Below are 16,328 nucleotides of genomic sequence, written 5' to 3'. Positions count from 1 at the left end.
TGGTATAGAAATATTAGTAGTCGTCCTATATACATTCAAAGGATATAACACTATTGCATGGGATGTACTTGTGATGTACATTTATTGATTTATATCATTTAAGAAACTTCATAAATACATACATACATACATACATACATACATACATACGCACACACACATACATGTATACATACATACGCATACACTCATACACACATACACATACATACATGCAGACATACATACATACATACATACATACATACATACATACATGCATGCATACATACATACGCAAACACACATACATACATACATACACACACATACATACATAGATACATATATACACACATACATACATACATACATACATACGTACTTACATACATACATACATACATACATACATACTTACATACATACATACACGCACATACACACACATACATACATACATACATACGCACACACACGCACATACACACACATACATACATACATACATACATACATACATACATACACACACACACATACATACATACATACATACATACATACATACATACATACATACATACATACATACATGCACGCATGCATGCATGCATGCATGCATGCATGCATGCATACATACATACATACATACATACATACATACGTATTTTAAGGTAGTAGCTTATACAGAAAGTACTATCTGAATGGCTGTTAGCACGACTTACCCAAATAAATGAAAGAAACAAAAATGATATGTTTTCGTAAGCTCACGAGGTGTAGCTATTAAGCAATCGACGGTTTGCGGGAAAAAAGACATACAAGGTGCTTAAATTCATCAATTATGTTATATTTTGACTAAGATAAATTGAAATCATTATTCTTTCTTATACCGAATATTTTCATCTTTGTTTCCAAAACGTTAATAGTTAACCTAGTCTAACATACTCGCTACTCTCTAATATATATATATATATATATATATATATATATATATATATATATATATATATATATATATATATATATATATATATATATATATATATATATAGACGTTATGTAAACAAATGTAACTTTGAAAGGACATATACTGTCATGGAAAAATAAACATCAACAAGCACCCTTCGCTGTCAGGGAAAGGAGAGGTAAAAGTCCAGCATTGGGAGGCGAAGGTGTGACCCTTGGCTGTCAGGGAAAGGAGAGGTAGAAGTCCAGCCATTGGGAGGGGAAGGTGTGACCCTCGGCTGTCAGGGAAAGGCGATGGAAAAATGCAGCCATTGTGAAGCGTGAGTTTGACTCTTGGCTGTTTGGGATAGGAGAGGTAAAAGTACAGCCGTGGGAGGCGAGAGGTTGGAGATATAAGTTCCAATAGAGGATATAGTACGTGAGATCGGCCACCCTCCGCGCTCACAGGCTGACAAGAAACACTCTGTGCGAGACAGTCAAGACTACTCAAATAAAATATAACAATCATACAAAACATAAACATATATTTCAGTAGATTAACAAATAATGGCAGAACTAGGTAGGTTTTACTCGAAAGAGCAAGTGAAATCAAAGGTTAAGTCGCGTCAACAGCAGACGATGATCATGACAGGCTACGCTATTATGGCATCAGGCGAAAAAGACAGACTCACATAAGAGTCTAAGATGACAATGACAAAGGAAAACCACAAACAAATAAAAAATATAACAAATGGGAGAAGAGAAACAGACGTACAAACAAATGTGAGATGGAAAATACACACCTCAGAGATCCGAAACATTTATTCATATTTTGCCTCGAGTGTGGCATGGTTTCATCATGAAAAATGCACATACACGACATCTAAAAAATTCCAGCATAATTATATAGATTTAATATTCGCTTCTCTAACGAGTGTTTACCGGGATCAGCTCTTTCGTTTTGTCCCGGCTAGCGTTGTTGCAAAGAAATACAAAACGTTTTGAGAAATTCAGCACAGTTACTTCAACATCGTTTCTCATCTTAAAGTGGAGTCGTCCTATAAGCAAAGCTAGCCCACGCAAATAGACATTAATACATTTTCACAAACTATGTAAAACTAAAACACTATTTATAAACGAGATTGGAAAGAACAAGACAAAGCCACCAGAACGGAGCCGGATGAGTAGGTTATTCTCATTAGAAAATAGTTCGTTTACCGGCCCAGTCGCCAGAAATGCTAGAATTGTTTATCCCCTACCTTCCATCACAAGGAGTTAAACAGCTTATATAACATTTTTTTTGTTTTAGTTTTTACTAAAAATGTTCAAAGAAACCAGTCTGACAAATATACAGCTGGTCTAAAAGCACAAACAAAACAACCACTCAATGATTTTCTTACTTACATGAAAAGGACAATTATGGAACGACACATAGCAACGATCACTTACTTATTTCAAAAAAAGGGCAAGAAAACCAATCGAAAGGTGCCGTGCCTGAAGATGGCATATAAACGTAATATGGAGTACACTTAATCTAGAGCAGGGGTCTCAAACACGCAACCCGCGGCCCGCTAAGCCGTATCCTGTGGCCCGCGAAATGATTGGTATCACAAGGTGTCATGAGAGATATATATAACATGCTCTCTTTGTAACTATTGTGTTAAAATTGCAATTAAGAACAGGAGTTTACAGAATTTTGGTTTATCCTTTATGCCATTTTATTACCTTTTATGTGTCGTGCGTTGCGTACTTACCTTGGGTTTTCTCTCATCTCAAATAGTAAAAGCTCATTTTATGCTGATTAGCATTTTGTACATATTTAAAATGAATAAAGAAAACTCACCCACAATGTAAGCTTGGCTTTTCCCCTTCGAATCTCTTGCAGCTCGGCTCTTGGAAATTAAGTCATTGATGCTTTCGGATTCCTTTCCCCTTATTCTGCACGTCTTGTAGGCTACAAAACCTGAAAATAATTATCATAAGGTAGATTTAAAAGTAATCCCTCAGACTGTTTGTTGTTTATACACACATCCATCCACAAATACATCCACACATCTATACACATATCCATCCGCACATCCATCCACAAATACATCCACACATCTATACACATATCCATCCACACATCCATCCACACATACACCCACACATCTATACACATATCCATCCACACATACATCCACATATCTAAACACATATCCATCCACACATCCATCCACACATACTTCCACATATCTTTATACATATCCATCCACACATCCTTACTTCCAGTTATACACACACCCATCCACGCTAATATACATTAGACACACTACTATACACTAGACACACTACTATACTCTAGACATACTACTATACACTGGAAACACTACACTAGACACATTACTATACAATAGAAACACTACTATACACTAGAGACACTACTATACACTAGATACGCTACTATACAATAGACACACTACTATACACCATACACACTACTATACAATAGACACACTACTATACACTAGAGACACTACTATGCACTAGACACGCTGATATGCACTAGACACAATACTATACACTAGACATGCTACTATACACTAGACACACTACTATGCAAAAGACACACTACTATACATTAGACAATCTACTATACAATATGCACACTATTATACACTAGATACACTACTATGCAATAGACATTCTACTATACAATAGACACATTACTACACACTAGACACTCTACCATACAATAGACACTCTACTATACACTAGACACACTACTACACAACAGACACACTACTTTACACTAGACACACTAGTATACACTAGACACACTATTTTACAATATACACACTATTATACAATATACACACTACCATAGACTTGACACTCTACTATACAATAGGCAGACTACTATACACTAGACACTCTACTATACAACAGACACTTTACTACATACTAGACACTCTACTATATAATAGACACACTATTATACAATATACACACTACAATACTATAGACACATTACTACGCACTAGACACTCTACTTTGCAATAAACACACTGCTATACATTAGATCCTCTACTATACAATAGACACACTGCTATACCCTTACACAAACAAACTATACACTTAGACATAAGAGAGAGGAGAGGGGATTTAAGTAATAAATGTAAACACAGAAATAGACATAACACAAAAATACAAATATCCCGAAATTGGCAATGATTCAAGATTGACAACAACTTAGCGTTCTCTGTTTATACCAAAACCTGAGTTTAAAAATTTCCTTTACTGTGTTCATTTGAGAATATTTCATTTTGTGCACGATACTCAAAGTAGGTAAAGGTATTGTGAATGTGGACAAGTCAGTCGGAAAGAAATGACCTGTGTGAAGGACAGTAAATGTTAGCCATTACTCACTTTTAGTTTGTAAATGTGTTGAAATTTAATGTCTGTTTTCTTTATTGTTTATGATTATTATTGTGAACTAAGGTTCAAGTGAATCCACTTACTATACATTAAGGTCAAAATAATCTCGAGTCAGGGTAATGGTCAATAGAAAAGATTTGTGAGCCTTATGGTTATCTATTTTCTCTTGCAGTTTGCATCGATGACAAATTGATACTGTACTAAATGATTGGAGCTATAGTCTTACGTTACGACGTCGTCAACGTTGAATCATTGCAAATCGTTGCATGTTTGTTTATGTCTATGTCTATCTTTACAACTAAAACTTGAAACCACTTACCCTTCTCGTGTGTTTGATTGTATAGTATGTTTGTGTGAGGATATAGTAGTGTGTCTATAAACACTCATATACTTGTGTACGAGCGTGTATATATTCTCCCCCTTCATTTATATCTCCCCCTCGTATTGTGTCTGTGTGTATGCATGTATAAGGCGTATGTATAAATACCCCTACCCTATTCATTGGAGTATGGGTGGCATGTATTGGATGTTAGATTTTACCAAAAAGTAGCATTACCATTCCTGTTTCTCCCTATAGAGTTTCGACTTTTAACTTTCAGAGTTTTAACAATGCCATTCTAGTTTGTCCCTAACATAAACCCTTTTGTCCCTATAATACAATTCCCATGTTAAATCCATTGACACATTTAACATAGAGATTTCCCGTATGTCCCCACAAAGTAAGGACAACCACTGATAACAAGGTTGCCATTTACCCCAGTGTTCAAACTATTGACCCATTTCACTTAGGACCCTCTAAGCGTCTCCCCCATGAAAACATAAGAGCGCAGATATAATTATTATTTGTGCCTCAATAGGAATATACCATTTCTCGGGTATATTTAATTTAATTTAATTGTTTGTTTGTTTTTTAGTTTTAAAATTTCTATTTCATTACATGATATTGTAATGTAACATTGTATTCTGGACTTGTCTTGTCCAAACTGAGTTCATTTCTGCTTGACCTCATTGACTGCTTAAATTTTTTAAAATTTAATTTATCTAAACAACTAAGAATAGCTTTATTATTCTCTATGTGTATGAACTTAATACCACGCTTTTTATTCAGGTAAGCCAGAAGGAGTAAATATGATGATTTGGGTCAGGGTATGGAGTTTCCTAAGTGAATTTTACAGGTTATTATGTTGTAAATAAACAAGGCTTATTTGTTTTGCATATTTCATTTAATTTATATCTGATTTAATTCGATTGATTGTTTGTTAGAATTAATTTTTTTATATATTCCATTACATGCTATTGTAATATAACTTTATTTACTGGATTTTACATTTTCCAGAAATTCAGTTCACTTTGACCTGACTGTTTTTCGTAAACACTAGTAATATAAACTTTGTATCTAATGCTGACCTACTTCCTCACAATGATTCATAACCAGTAAGTTGAAGTAAACAATTCGTTTATTATTTATTTGTATTATTTCCCAGAGTAAAATCATTGGTTTAGTCAAGGCCATACTGGGAATACGTGATGTTAGGCATGTAAAAAGCGTCTATGTTGTTCTAGAAGGGTGATCATGTGACCCTTACACAGGAATCTGTTTTGCGCCTTACATTAGTGTATAACCGTCAGTCGGGCTTTAAACCATTGACAATTAAATGTGTTTTCTTGCGACCAGTTTGAGCTATATTTTTAATTTTTCCTCACATTATTTGGTCCAAGAGATCATTTTTCCATGGAAATACTTGTGATCTAAATTAATTCTTGGACAAGGACAGCTATATAAATTTACATCGAATTCAAATACTGGAATATTATTTTTCTGATTCAACAAAGAACTGTTGACACATCAGTAGGACGCATATCATATCATTCGTCATCGCCTTCCATTTTGGATTTCATCGGAATTCGAACTCGGTGTTTTATTACTAGGACTTCTATTATTTAATTCTTGGATCATTCTTGGATTATATATGGATTTGATTCGTAAAACCGTAAGTTTCGTTTCTCATTTTTGCCTAGTTTTTCTTGGACAATAAATTATTTGTTAAATTTTACAAAGCTAGTTGTCTTCACTTTTTTCTTGTTGTGTTTTATAAGAGCATAAATGTAACACATTATATAATTCTAGAAGGTTTTTTCCTTTAGGCAATGGTTATTTTTTTAGAAATTGCTACTTGTGACCTGATGTCGAGGAGAAAACTATGTAATCTTGTGATTTTGAGGATTTAGTCAATTGTGCTTTAACATCTAGCACCTTCAAGTTGTATTATGTTGTGTCCAGTTTGAACTGAATTTTATTTTCTTCAAATTAAAGAATTCAAGTGATTATTTTCTCTGGACATACAAAAGTGCTCTGATAAAATTCTTGGATAAAGACATTTATTGGAGTTCATACTGAATTCAAACCTGGAGTTATATTACTGTGATTCAATAAAAGACTGGACTGTTGACACATCAACACTTTAATAGCTATAACAGACACGTAATCGCCTTCCGTTTTGGATCTCTTCACGATTTCTACTGAATTTTATTCAGGACTTTATAATACTAGGTCTTAAATCTGTAATTCTTGGATTTATTTTTCGATTTAATTCTCAATACCGTAAGTTCTTTTTTCTCATTTTCACTTTCTAGTCTAGGGAAATAAATTATTTGTTAATGGACTATATTGAATAAGGGCCATTTCCGCCCTCTCTCCAGATGTTCTTATATGATGTATACTGTACATATGGGGTGGTAAACATTTATTTCTGATATCAGATTTGTTTTCACGTGTCCGTTACCACGGTTACAGGGTGTCAAAACACTATCAAAAAAGACATGAAAAGTAGTCATCTTTTCCATTTACTTCTCATAGGTACTTGTTTTCCCATTAGCTATTCACTCAGTTTCAAATTTGCAATATTCATTTTTATTATTTTAGGGGTTATAAAGCTCTATAAATAAAATTTAGTTTCTAAAACTATTCCAAAATGGTCCATCATAGGCAAAAATAGAATATCGAACTTATACGTCAACTGAAAACTGTTTCTAAAATACGTTGACAAAAAGGTATTATTGATAAAATATAAAAACTGTTCCTCAATGAAATATTGTTTAATATTATTGAATTATTTAAATGATTGTTTGATATTATTGAATATGACTGTAGAGGAGGCGTTAACAGGAGCCTGTACGTTCGCTTACTCGCCGAATACATGGGTTTGTTACCTTCACTGAAAATGACAAGTGTTCTTTATGTATTTATGTACTTTCATCCTTATATTTTCATGGCTGTATACCACACACACTGCTGTGTTTATATCTTTAGAAGAAGAAAAAAAAAATGTCTTCTACACCCATTGAGGTAGCCTATAGTCAAACTATAATCTATTTATAAACTATATATTCATCCGTAAAGATATAATATGGACATTAATAAGAAAGAAAAAAGCCTATTGGTTCAGCACTTTTAATGAACTTCTGAAAAATGTGAAATTGGTTTTAGAAGTCATGGCATTGGAGAATGCAAGAAAGAAACGGACTATAGGTAATGTACTCTCTAGACCTTTTGCGTCAATTTTTAAATCAGCGCGGGAATACCGCAATACACTGACTTCATACACTTGTCTATGAAATGAGAGGATGTACATGTTTAAAAAATAAAAAGAAACAAAATGATAATAATAATAATGATAATAAAATACCTATAACGAACAAATGGAAACACAATAACTTTTTTTATTCGTTTTGCAAATGTTATTTACCAGCACTTAGAGTCGGCAAAGACTATGGTTTACATCGTGCAAGATTCGGGGATTCATCGAATGAATGCAACTTTCAATGAATTTTTAGGAACAAGTTTGCACATAAACTTGGGAGAAAAATGAGTCAAAGTAAGTATTTTTCAACCTTTTCATTGCTTAAAGTAACTATATACAACTATACTCTCTCTCTCTCTCTCTCTCTCTCTCTCTCTCTCTCTCTCTCTCTCTCTCTCTCTTATGCACATGTAGGCCTATATTCAACTCTTTGTAGCGACTCAACACTGGGGCCCTCGATGGGGGCAACAACCAAATTAAAAAATGTATAGAAACATTTTAGCGCATATAATAACTTTATATATATATATATATATATATATATATATATATATATATATATATATATATATATATATATATATATATATATATATATATATATATATATATATACGATTTATTAACAAATAGAGATAAACAGTTTTAGTAATATTAGTATTATGTATAATACACGCTTATTAGAAGAAAAGAAAATAAATTACAAAAAAAAAAAAAAAAAAAAAAAAAAAAAAATTACAAAGATAAATGTAATCAACATATATACTAGTATAATCATTATAGCTGTTAAAGTGGTTATCAGAACTCAATTTATTTAATAAAAATATGATAAAAATATGGTGTGCATTACGGTTACTATCAAGTATTTTATAAATAATTAATCAAGTATTTTATAAATAATTAATCATATTATATTGATAATTAATTAAAAATTCAATTTCATTTTTTAAAGAATTAGTAAACTTATTTTTATACATACATACATACATATATATATATATTTTATTTTTTATACATACATACATACATATATATATATATATATATATATATATATATATATATATATATATATATATATATATATATATATATATATATATATATATATATATATATATATATATATATATATATATATATATATATATATATATATATATATATATATATACCATTAAAATAAAGCTAGTCACATTATTACATTAACTATTATAATTTGACAGCGGTTTTGAAGACATATTTTGTGCCAAAATATTTTTAGTACTGTATACTTATACATGTAGGTCGACATGCTTCTCCGTATTCCTACGCAAAACTCATGCGATTATCTCTCCGCAAGGCTTTCTATATAACATTTTTTAATTTCACATTTAGTAGTGGGGCGGCGTACATTAATATTTTCAGTGATAAGGGCCCTGGAAGGCCTTAATCTGGCAATTGTTGTGTATTATCATTCTCTCTTCCTCAATATCACACAATTAAGATGCCATAATAATGGAAACATTATGATATGGATGACAATTCAAATTATACAAAAATTATCATTTGTCATATAAACATAAAAGGAGTCAGATGACTACTGATGAAAGTAGTGGTCAAAGTGTAGAAAAACAACTCCTTATTTGATTCCCAGTTGTCACAATCACATTCTGGAATGGATGATACATCCTTAAGATGACTAGTTAGTGATACCTTCTTTGTCAACTCATCATTTATCCATCTTTTTCATCCTATAAACAGTAGGACACTAAACACATAGGCACAATACCCAACAACCCGAGCACCAACCTTGCAAATACAATACCATCCTTTGATGGAGTCCATGGAATATTTTGGCTTGTTTTGGATCCACAGCAAATGGAATTTATTTTTGGAGTGGCGAGAATGGATTTTTACATGAAACAAACCTGCGAAGTTCATACATGCCATAACCTCTGAGTGCCCCTCATCTGTGAGATGCTCATTTGTATACTTTGGAGCCTGTTTGACTTGATAAATGCCCATAGTGATGTCACACAGGTAATCAACTGATATCATGGGGAATTCATTCAATTTCCAAGTGGATGCATCCATCCTGAAGTACGATTTGTGCTTATTCAGCAAGTTGTTCTCTTGAACCAGGATTTAAGCATTATTCCGTTACAGGAATTGATTCATTTGCAAGCAAAACAAGATAGAAATAGTCAGCACTGGATAAGGGAGAAGGAAATCAAAGTTAAGATATGACTTTGTTTTAATTAACTCGCACAGATTTTGTTAAAGTGATTTCATATCTGTTCTTGAAAAGTTTTCAGACTCTTGTTGCAGTGATGATCGCAGGGATTCATTAGTAAAGTAGGAGATATCCAAATGGAACTTGCAATATCTACTATTTGACTTTATAAAAAATAATACACTCTGAAAAAGACTGAGTTATGGCACACACTGGGACATTAACAAGATGACTTTGATACCTATGTGATCTTTTACATACAACATAATATCTGTGAGATCTTAATGTCGATGGAATTTGAAGTTGTATTGATTGTGGGCCTTTTATAACATCCTTTGAAGTGTTTTAGACCATTCACCAAATTTGTCATATCTGATATAAAGTCTCGTTTGTCAGGTGCTTTTCATACATTTGCAAGTATTAACGTTGCCTGCCATATTTAGTCTATAACGATACACATAGTCGGCGAATTCCATTTAACTAGTTCTTGTAGGGATGGAGCCAGAAACTAATTTTATGAACAGTATCTAAAAATAAACAACTCGGCTTATTATGTATTAATTATCATAATTTTTGTTTTATATCATAAATTATTGTGTCATCCATTATGCAATGTTACATAGCAACATTTTTCACTTCAGAATAGTTTTGATTATTATATACTGTATGCTTGATATGCTTCATGGTTAGTGCCAACTCCCCCATGTTTGTTTCCACTAGAAAAACTAGGTAGATATACATTCTTTTAGTATTATTATTAATGCTGTCATTATTGTTATTGTTATTATTATTATTATTATTATTATTATTAGCAGTAGTAGTAGTAGTGGTAGTATTCATAGTAGTGGTACTTATATTCAAGCAGGATGTCCTTTGAATAAAAGATTTTCATCTGTAAATGTTATTATATTTATGATTTTCTGTTGTTATAATCAGTAAGTGCATCAGGTTAGTAGGTTATCATTTAATGAAATAAAGAAAATATGATATTGTAATAAATATGCAGTATTTTGATAAATATATGGAACAAATAACTTTGTTTATGTTTAGTTTTGATGTTTAGGAGGTAGGAATAATACCATTATCCTTTTCAACTAACAAACCATAAATCAATTCATTTACTTTTTTTGCTTCCATCCTGACCTTTGGACATGTTACCCACTGTTTGGAAACAAAATGTGTAATTTATAATTTCAGTAATTGTTAGAAAAATCATTGAGTTATTAGGCAAGTAAAAATTTATGTCAGTCCAAAACCAGTTTTTCTTGATTTGGAGGAGTGATTAGGAAACTGTGATAAAGCATTAGGTCTTAATATTTTTAGAATAAACAAACATGTATAAAAAAATTTATAGCATATAACTATGGAATAATAATCGCTTCACAACACTGGTTCCACGACAATCATTTTCTGATGCAAAGATATTTGGCCACTATCCTCTAGTTTCCTTTTAGATGAATACCATACCCTTACAAATATTGCACTTTAGGAACATACATATAAAATGATTTGCAAATGATTGAGGCTCATAAAATTACTGGTCTTTGGCGCAGAAGTAATGTAAAAATATTCAGTTAAAAGGGTCACAACACGGGTTCCACTACCATTATTTTCTGATGCAGATTTGATCTGGCACCCTTGTAATTTTCCATTTTGATGAGTACCATATTGATAAAAATGTCACCTTGTATGACATAAAAATAAAATGATTTTCAAATTGTGCATTATTTTTTGTTGGTCTTGAAAACTGAGCAGTTACTAATTTTATTTCAATCGGCAAATTGACAGATGTTGATATATTATGGATAATAATTCTTAAAAAGTAAAAAAGATATAAAAAAAAGAAGAAAAAAGACAGCTGTTTTGGGGGATTCGAACTTGGTGCCACAATTTGACGCAATAAATGCTATATCGTTTGAGCTATGGAAACTTGCATTGTCGGGTATGTATATCATGCAGATGACACATTTTTTCCAAGTAGATTTATATAACTGCAGTATATCCTTCGTTGTTTGCCCAGTTAATGCTTTAGTTTTAAAGAATTAATATTGTTACTCTATGAAAAAAGACCCAGTTAACAAAATTTAATGAAAAAATACACAGGCTGTAAATGTTATTTCCTTCAGAAAATAGACATATTCATTAAAAATTATATGTACAGAATTGCACTGTAATAGTGATTTAAACGTTTCAAACGGCATCGTGATGGAAATGAACTGTTATTAATCTATAAAATAAATAATATATATGTACTTACCCTATTATTTACAGCATCATTTTGCTAAAAATTGGCAACGTTAAAATGCATTTAATGTTTATATTAGGACATAATTCTTTTAGTAAATGTAATAAGATTGAAATTTTTTTCTAAATCGTGTTAAAAGTAATTTTTCATTAAAGGCTATTGAAAGTAATTTTCTATTAAAATACATTGAGATTAAATTCATTTATTTCGGTATTACAATTATAAACTATTTAATAAAGATTGCGCCCTTATGAGCAAAAGGCAAAACTCTCTTGCACTATACATTTCCCTTGTATCATAAGTCAGCAAAAAACTACATTCTGTAAGTTGTGTAGGTAGCTGAATTAACGAATTCCAAAAAATTCCCTCTGAGTGGGTAAACGAGCTGATGTGGCAAAATTGTCTGTCTAATGAGGTACATAGACCCAGACGATAGTCTGTAAGAAACGATGAAGCCTCACTTTTAGATTCTGGCGTGGCTCAAGAACTAGACGTATGACCATATTTGGGTACCTCCTAAGAAACTGCATAAAAGGTGAGGAGATTTGCGGAAGAATTAGTCCGTTCGTTGGAATCTCAAAGGGGTTTGTATCGTTACAGAATCGCGTACCTTCGCTTGCCATATTCCCCAGATCTGGCCATATATACGCCGTCAAAGTGACACCTCTTTTAAGAGACTCTGAACTTCTTCTTCTCGTCTATCTCTCTCTTTTATATATGGTCATGGAAAACAGCATTACTACGAGTTTATGAGACAAACAGTCTCGTAAAGTTTACTCCACGCGGTCTTTTTTAACATATAGTTCCAAAGGCCCATTCAGCGCCTCTTTGAAAAAATCCTGTTCCCAAGGCAATTTAGAAAGAATGAAGAAAGAGAGAAATGAATGGATAACATTTTTTAAAAAATATCTGAATCGTTATTCTGGGAATTTTTTAATATAATAATGAAGGAAACAAAATAGCGCACTCTAGAAGAGCTGGTTTAATTTCTCACGCGTAGCGATACGTCGGCAGCTATTGTTCAACATGGAAAAAAACGACAATGATACATAGCAAAATTCAAGAAGTTTTTCATTTTTAATGATTAGCGCAAACGTGAACGCATAAGTTAATAAGAGAATCGATTTTTTTTTCATAAAAAATCAATTAGTCAGTGTAAATACCTTGTCTGATCAAGCCTTATCTTATTTCTAGTTTCAAGTTGCTCAAATGTAGCATTTTCTCCTACATTTCCCATACCAGACCATGTTCAAAGGTCGTGTTTAGGTATGAAAAAGAAATTTATATGCATATTTAACGCAGAATATGGTGATTTATACATCGAATAACACAATGAGACACAGAGTTGTGATATTTGCAAGAATGTTTTTCCCCATATAAACGGGGATAGAAAATGGCCCTTATTCAATATAGTCCTTTTTACAAAGTTTGTTGTCTTTCACTCTTTTCTGTTACTTATTTTGAAGAGAATAGACTCGGAACATACTAAGTACAAACTGAATCATGTTTTAAGACAACAGAACCTTTTTGTGCATTATTTTTATTCAAAATTTGATATAGTGAGGAAATATATTACTGTGTTTTAAAAATGAACTTACAGCAGTACTCATAACATGTATTGATTAAAATTTGATGTCAAGGATGCATAACTGTACTTACCTATTTTAAATGAAAAGTTGCTTTGAGAATTTAGATTGTCAATGTACCATCGTATGGCTTCAACGTTCTTGACAGAATGTACGTTAACATTCGAACATATCCCATTCCTATTCTCCTGAACCGAGAATATTCCCGCTACCATGACGTCACCTGGAGTCAGGATTGTACCTGTACCTGGAATCGTGTCACTTGGACTGACTAGTGTGATGTAGGCAAGTGACATTACAACCCATCTATATAAATCTTTTTTAGCACCCATCAATGCAGTCAGCTTTTTGTTCTTGAATGAGTTCTTTTTATTCCTGTGAAAAAGATGCGTTGAAAGCGGTATGCTGTTAAACAATTCCACCACTGGTTCTCATTCGAACATTTAATTATATGAAAAATGAAGGTAAATGCCTTTGTGCACAATATATCTACTGATAGTGTAATTCGAAACCATCATCCAGGAGAAATAAAACTGTATAATATCTGTTACATAATGCTTGCTTTAGTATTTTATTGTCTTGCTTTGAAAAGCCAGGATCAGGAAAAGTTGTTTTTCCATGTCCCAAAGTGGAATCGCATCATTTCACACGAATTTATTTTGCTTACGAATCTATGACCAGGCCTACGACTGTATCGATCGGCTTCTGCAACGAAGAATACACACGTACATTAAGTAAATCATTCATTAGAAAGTATACATTTATTCGTGCATGAAAACAATGTCGTTTGAAAACTGATGCTAATTTAAATCTAACATGGTATTTAGGAACGCTCGTGTAAACTTTGAAATGACCTGTAACAGCAACGACTGCAAAAATGCATGAACTTAGATACAAAAACTAATAGTAGTATGGTATTTAGGAATGTTCATGTAAACGTTGAAATGACCTATAACAAAGACTGCAAAAATGCGTGACCTTAGTTATAAAAACTAAAATTATCATAGTATTTTGGAACGCCCGTGTAAACTTTGAAATTACATATAACAACAAAGACTGCAAAGATGTATGATCTTAAATATAAAAACTAAAATCACCAGGGAACAAGAGAAGGGTAGAGATGGGTTGCTGTGCAAGTGCGATACATTAAAACACTTAATTGACACGAAAAATAAAAGTCAATTTGTAGCAATTAATATTTTCTGCCAGTGTTGTAACAATGGAATGCCACAAGCAACAATAGCGCAAGCGGAATTGGAATTTGGGAAGGGGTAATTTGTCCCAGGGCACTAGAAGTCTGCGGGGGCATTCCGATTTTTTTATAAAGCTCAAATTTTCATAGTATTTCACCTTGAGTTTAGTTGACAAAACTTTCAAAAAGAGGGGTTGGAGGTTTGCAAAATACATAAAACTGTTATCTGCAGCAAAATAAGGGTACCACTAAAGAGTACTGAAACAAGGCGCTTGCCCCCGACCCCCTTCCCGTTTACCCTCGACCCCCTTCCCGCTTGCCCCCGACCCCCTTCCTGCTTACCCCCGACCCCCTTCCTGCTTCTACGTTGTTGCTGGATATAGGCAGGTTATTATACTAACCTTCGTAGTTTTGACTCACAAGATGAACACATTTCTGTGTCGATTTTGTCTGGCTAGAAAAGATTCCAACAAGTGAAAAAACATTATTGTCATATTTGTAACATCCAGACAAGGAAAATAATAGATCACTTCGATGGAACTTAAATTTCACAAGTGAACGATGACTCGCCAGTCAAAACAAAAACTCAATGGACTTGACTGCATATTACCGGATAGGTAGTCACGAAAGGGTTATTGTCATATGGGTATATATTATGTACGTGTTAGTACTGATTCCTATTTTGTTGCTGGACGGATCCAAAAATATCTCTTAGGGGTGTGTGGGTGAGAGTACAAACAAGTAGGCGAGTGGTCTGTGGCATATAACCCCTGTTGGGGTCGAGGGGTTGGGGTTGAAGCACCATGATGCTCTTTCATTTGAATCCTTTTCAGGGCATAATTTTGAACATCTAATTGTAAAAAAAAAATACGAAATGTTCAAGTTGTCTCACGCTTAATGTTAAGGGTGGAATGGGGGTCGCCAGCTCCTCTGAAAATGTATTTGCTACACTAAATCGTATCGTATATATATATATATATATATATATATATATATATATATATATATATATATATAACGGTATAACCCGTTTTATGCTGTTATACATTAATATATTTCATTAGTCTTTTTTTCATCTCTTCATTTTAACCGCTGTTGTGGCCTAAGTGGTTAGAGCGTCCGCCTCTGAAGCGGGAGGTCGCGGGTTCTAACCCCTGCCAAGTCA

General features: G+C 32.8%; 1 protein-coding gene across 1 annotated transcript in view; it reads right to left on the bottom strand.

The window, feature by feature from the left end:
• LOC149794762 (uncharacterized) overlaps positions 1-15,718 on the bottom strand; it is a 48,125-nt gene extending 32,407 nt beyond the window's left edge. Inside the window, exons 1-3 of the mRNA XM_089966233.1 lie at positions 15,565-15,718; positions 14,045-14,676; positions 2,771-2,890 (exon numbers count right to left, since the gene is read on the bottom strand). Of these exons, the coding sequence (XP_089822359.1) occupies positions 2,771-2,890; positions 14,045-14,303 (379 nt within the window). The 5' untranslated portion in view covers positions 14,304-14,676; positions 15,565-15,718. The remainder of the gene's footprint in view (positions 1-2,770; positions 2,891-14,044; positions 14,677-15,564) is intronic.
• Between the last annotated feature and the right edge of the window lie 610 nt (positions 15,719-16,328).

The sequence above is a fragment of the Sinohyriopsis cumingii genome, chromosome 7, assembly GCF_028554795.1.
Source record: "Sinohyriopsis cumingii isolate HCF-2022 chromosome 7, ASM2855479v2, whole genome shotgun sequence".
NCBI lineage: Eukaryota > Metazoa > Mollusca > Bivalvia > Unionida > Unionidae > Sinohyriopsis > Sinohyriopsis cumingii.
Note: the sequence above shows the minus strand (reverse complement) of the source record. Positions and strands in the feature narration are given on the sequence as shown.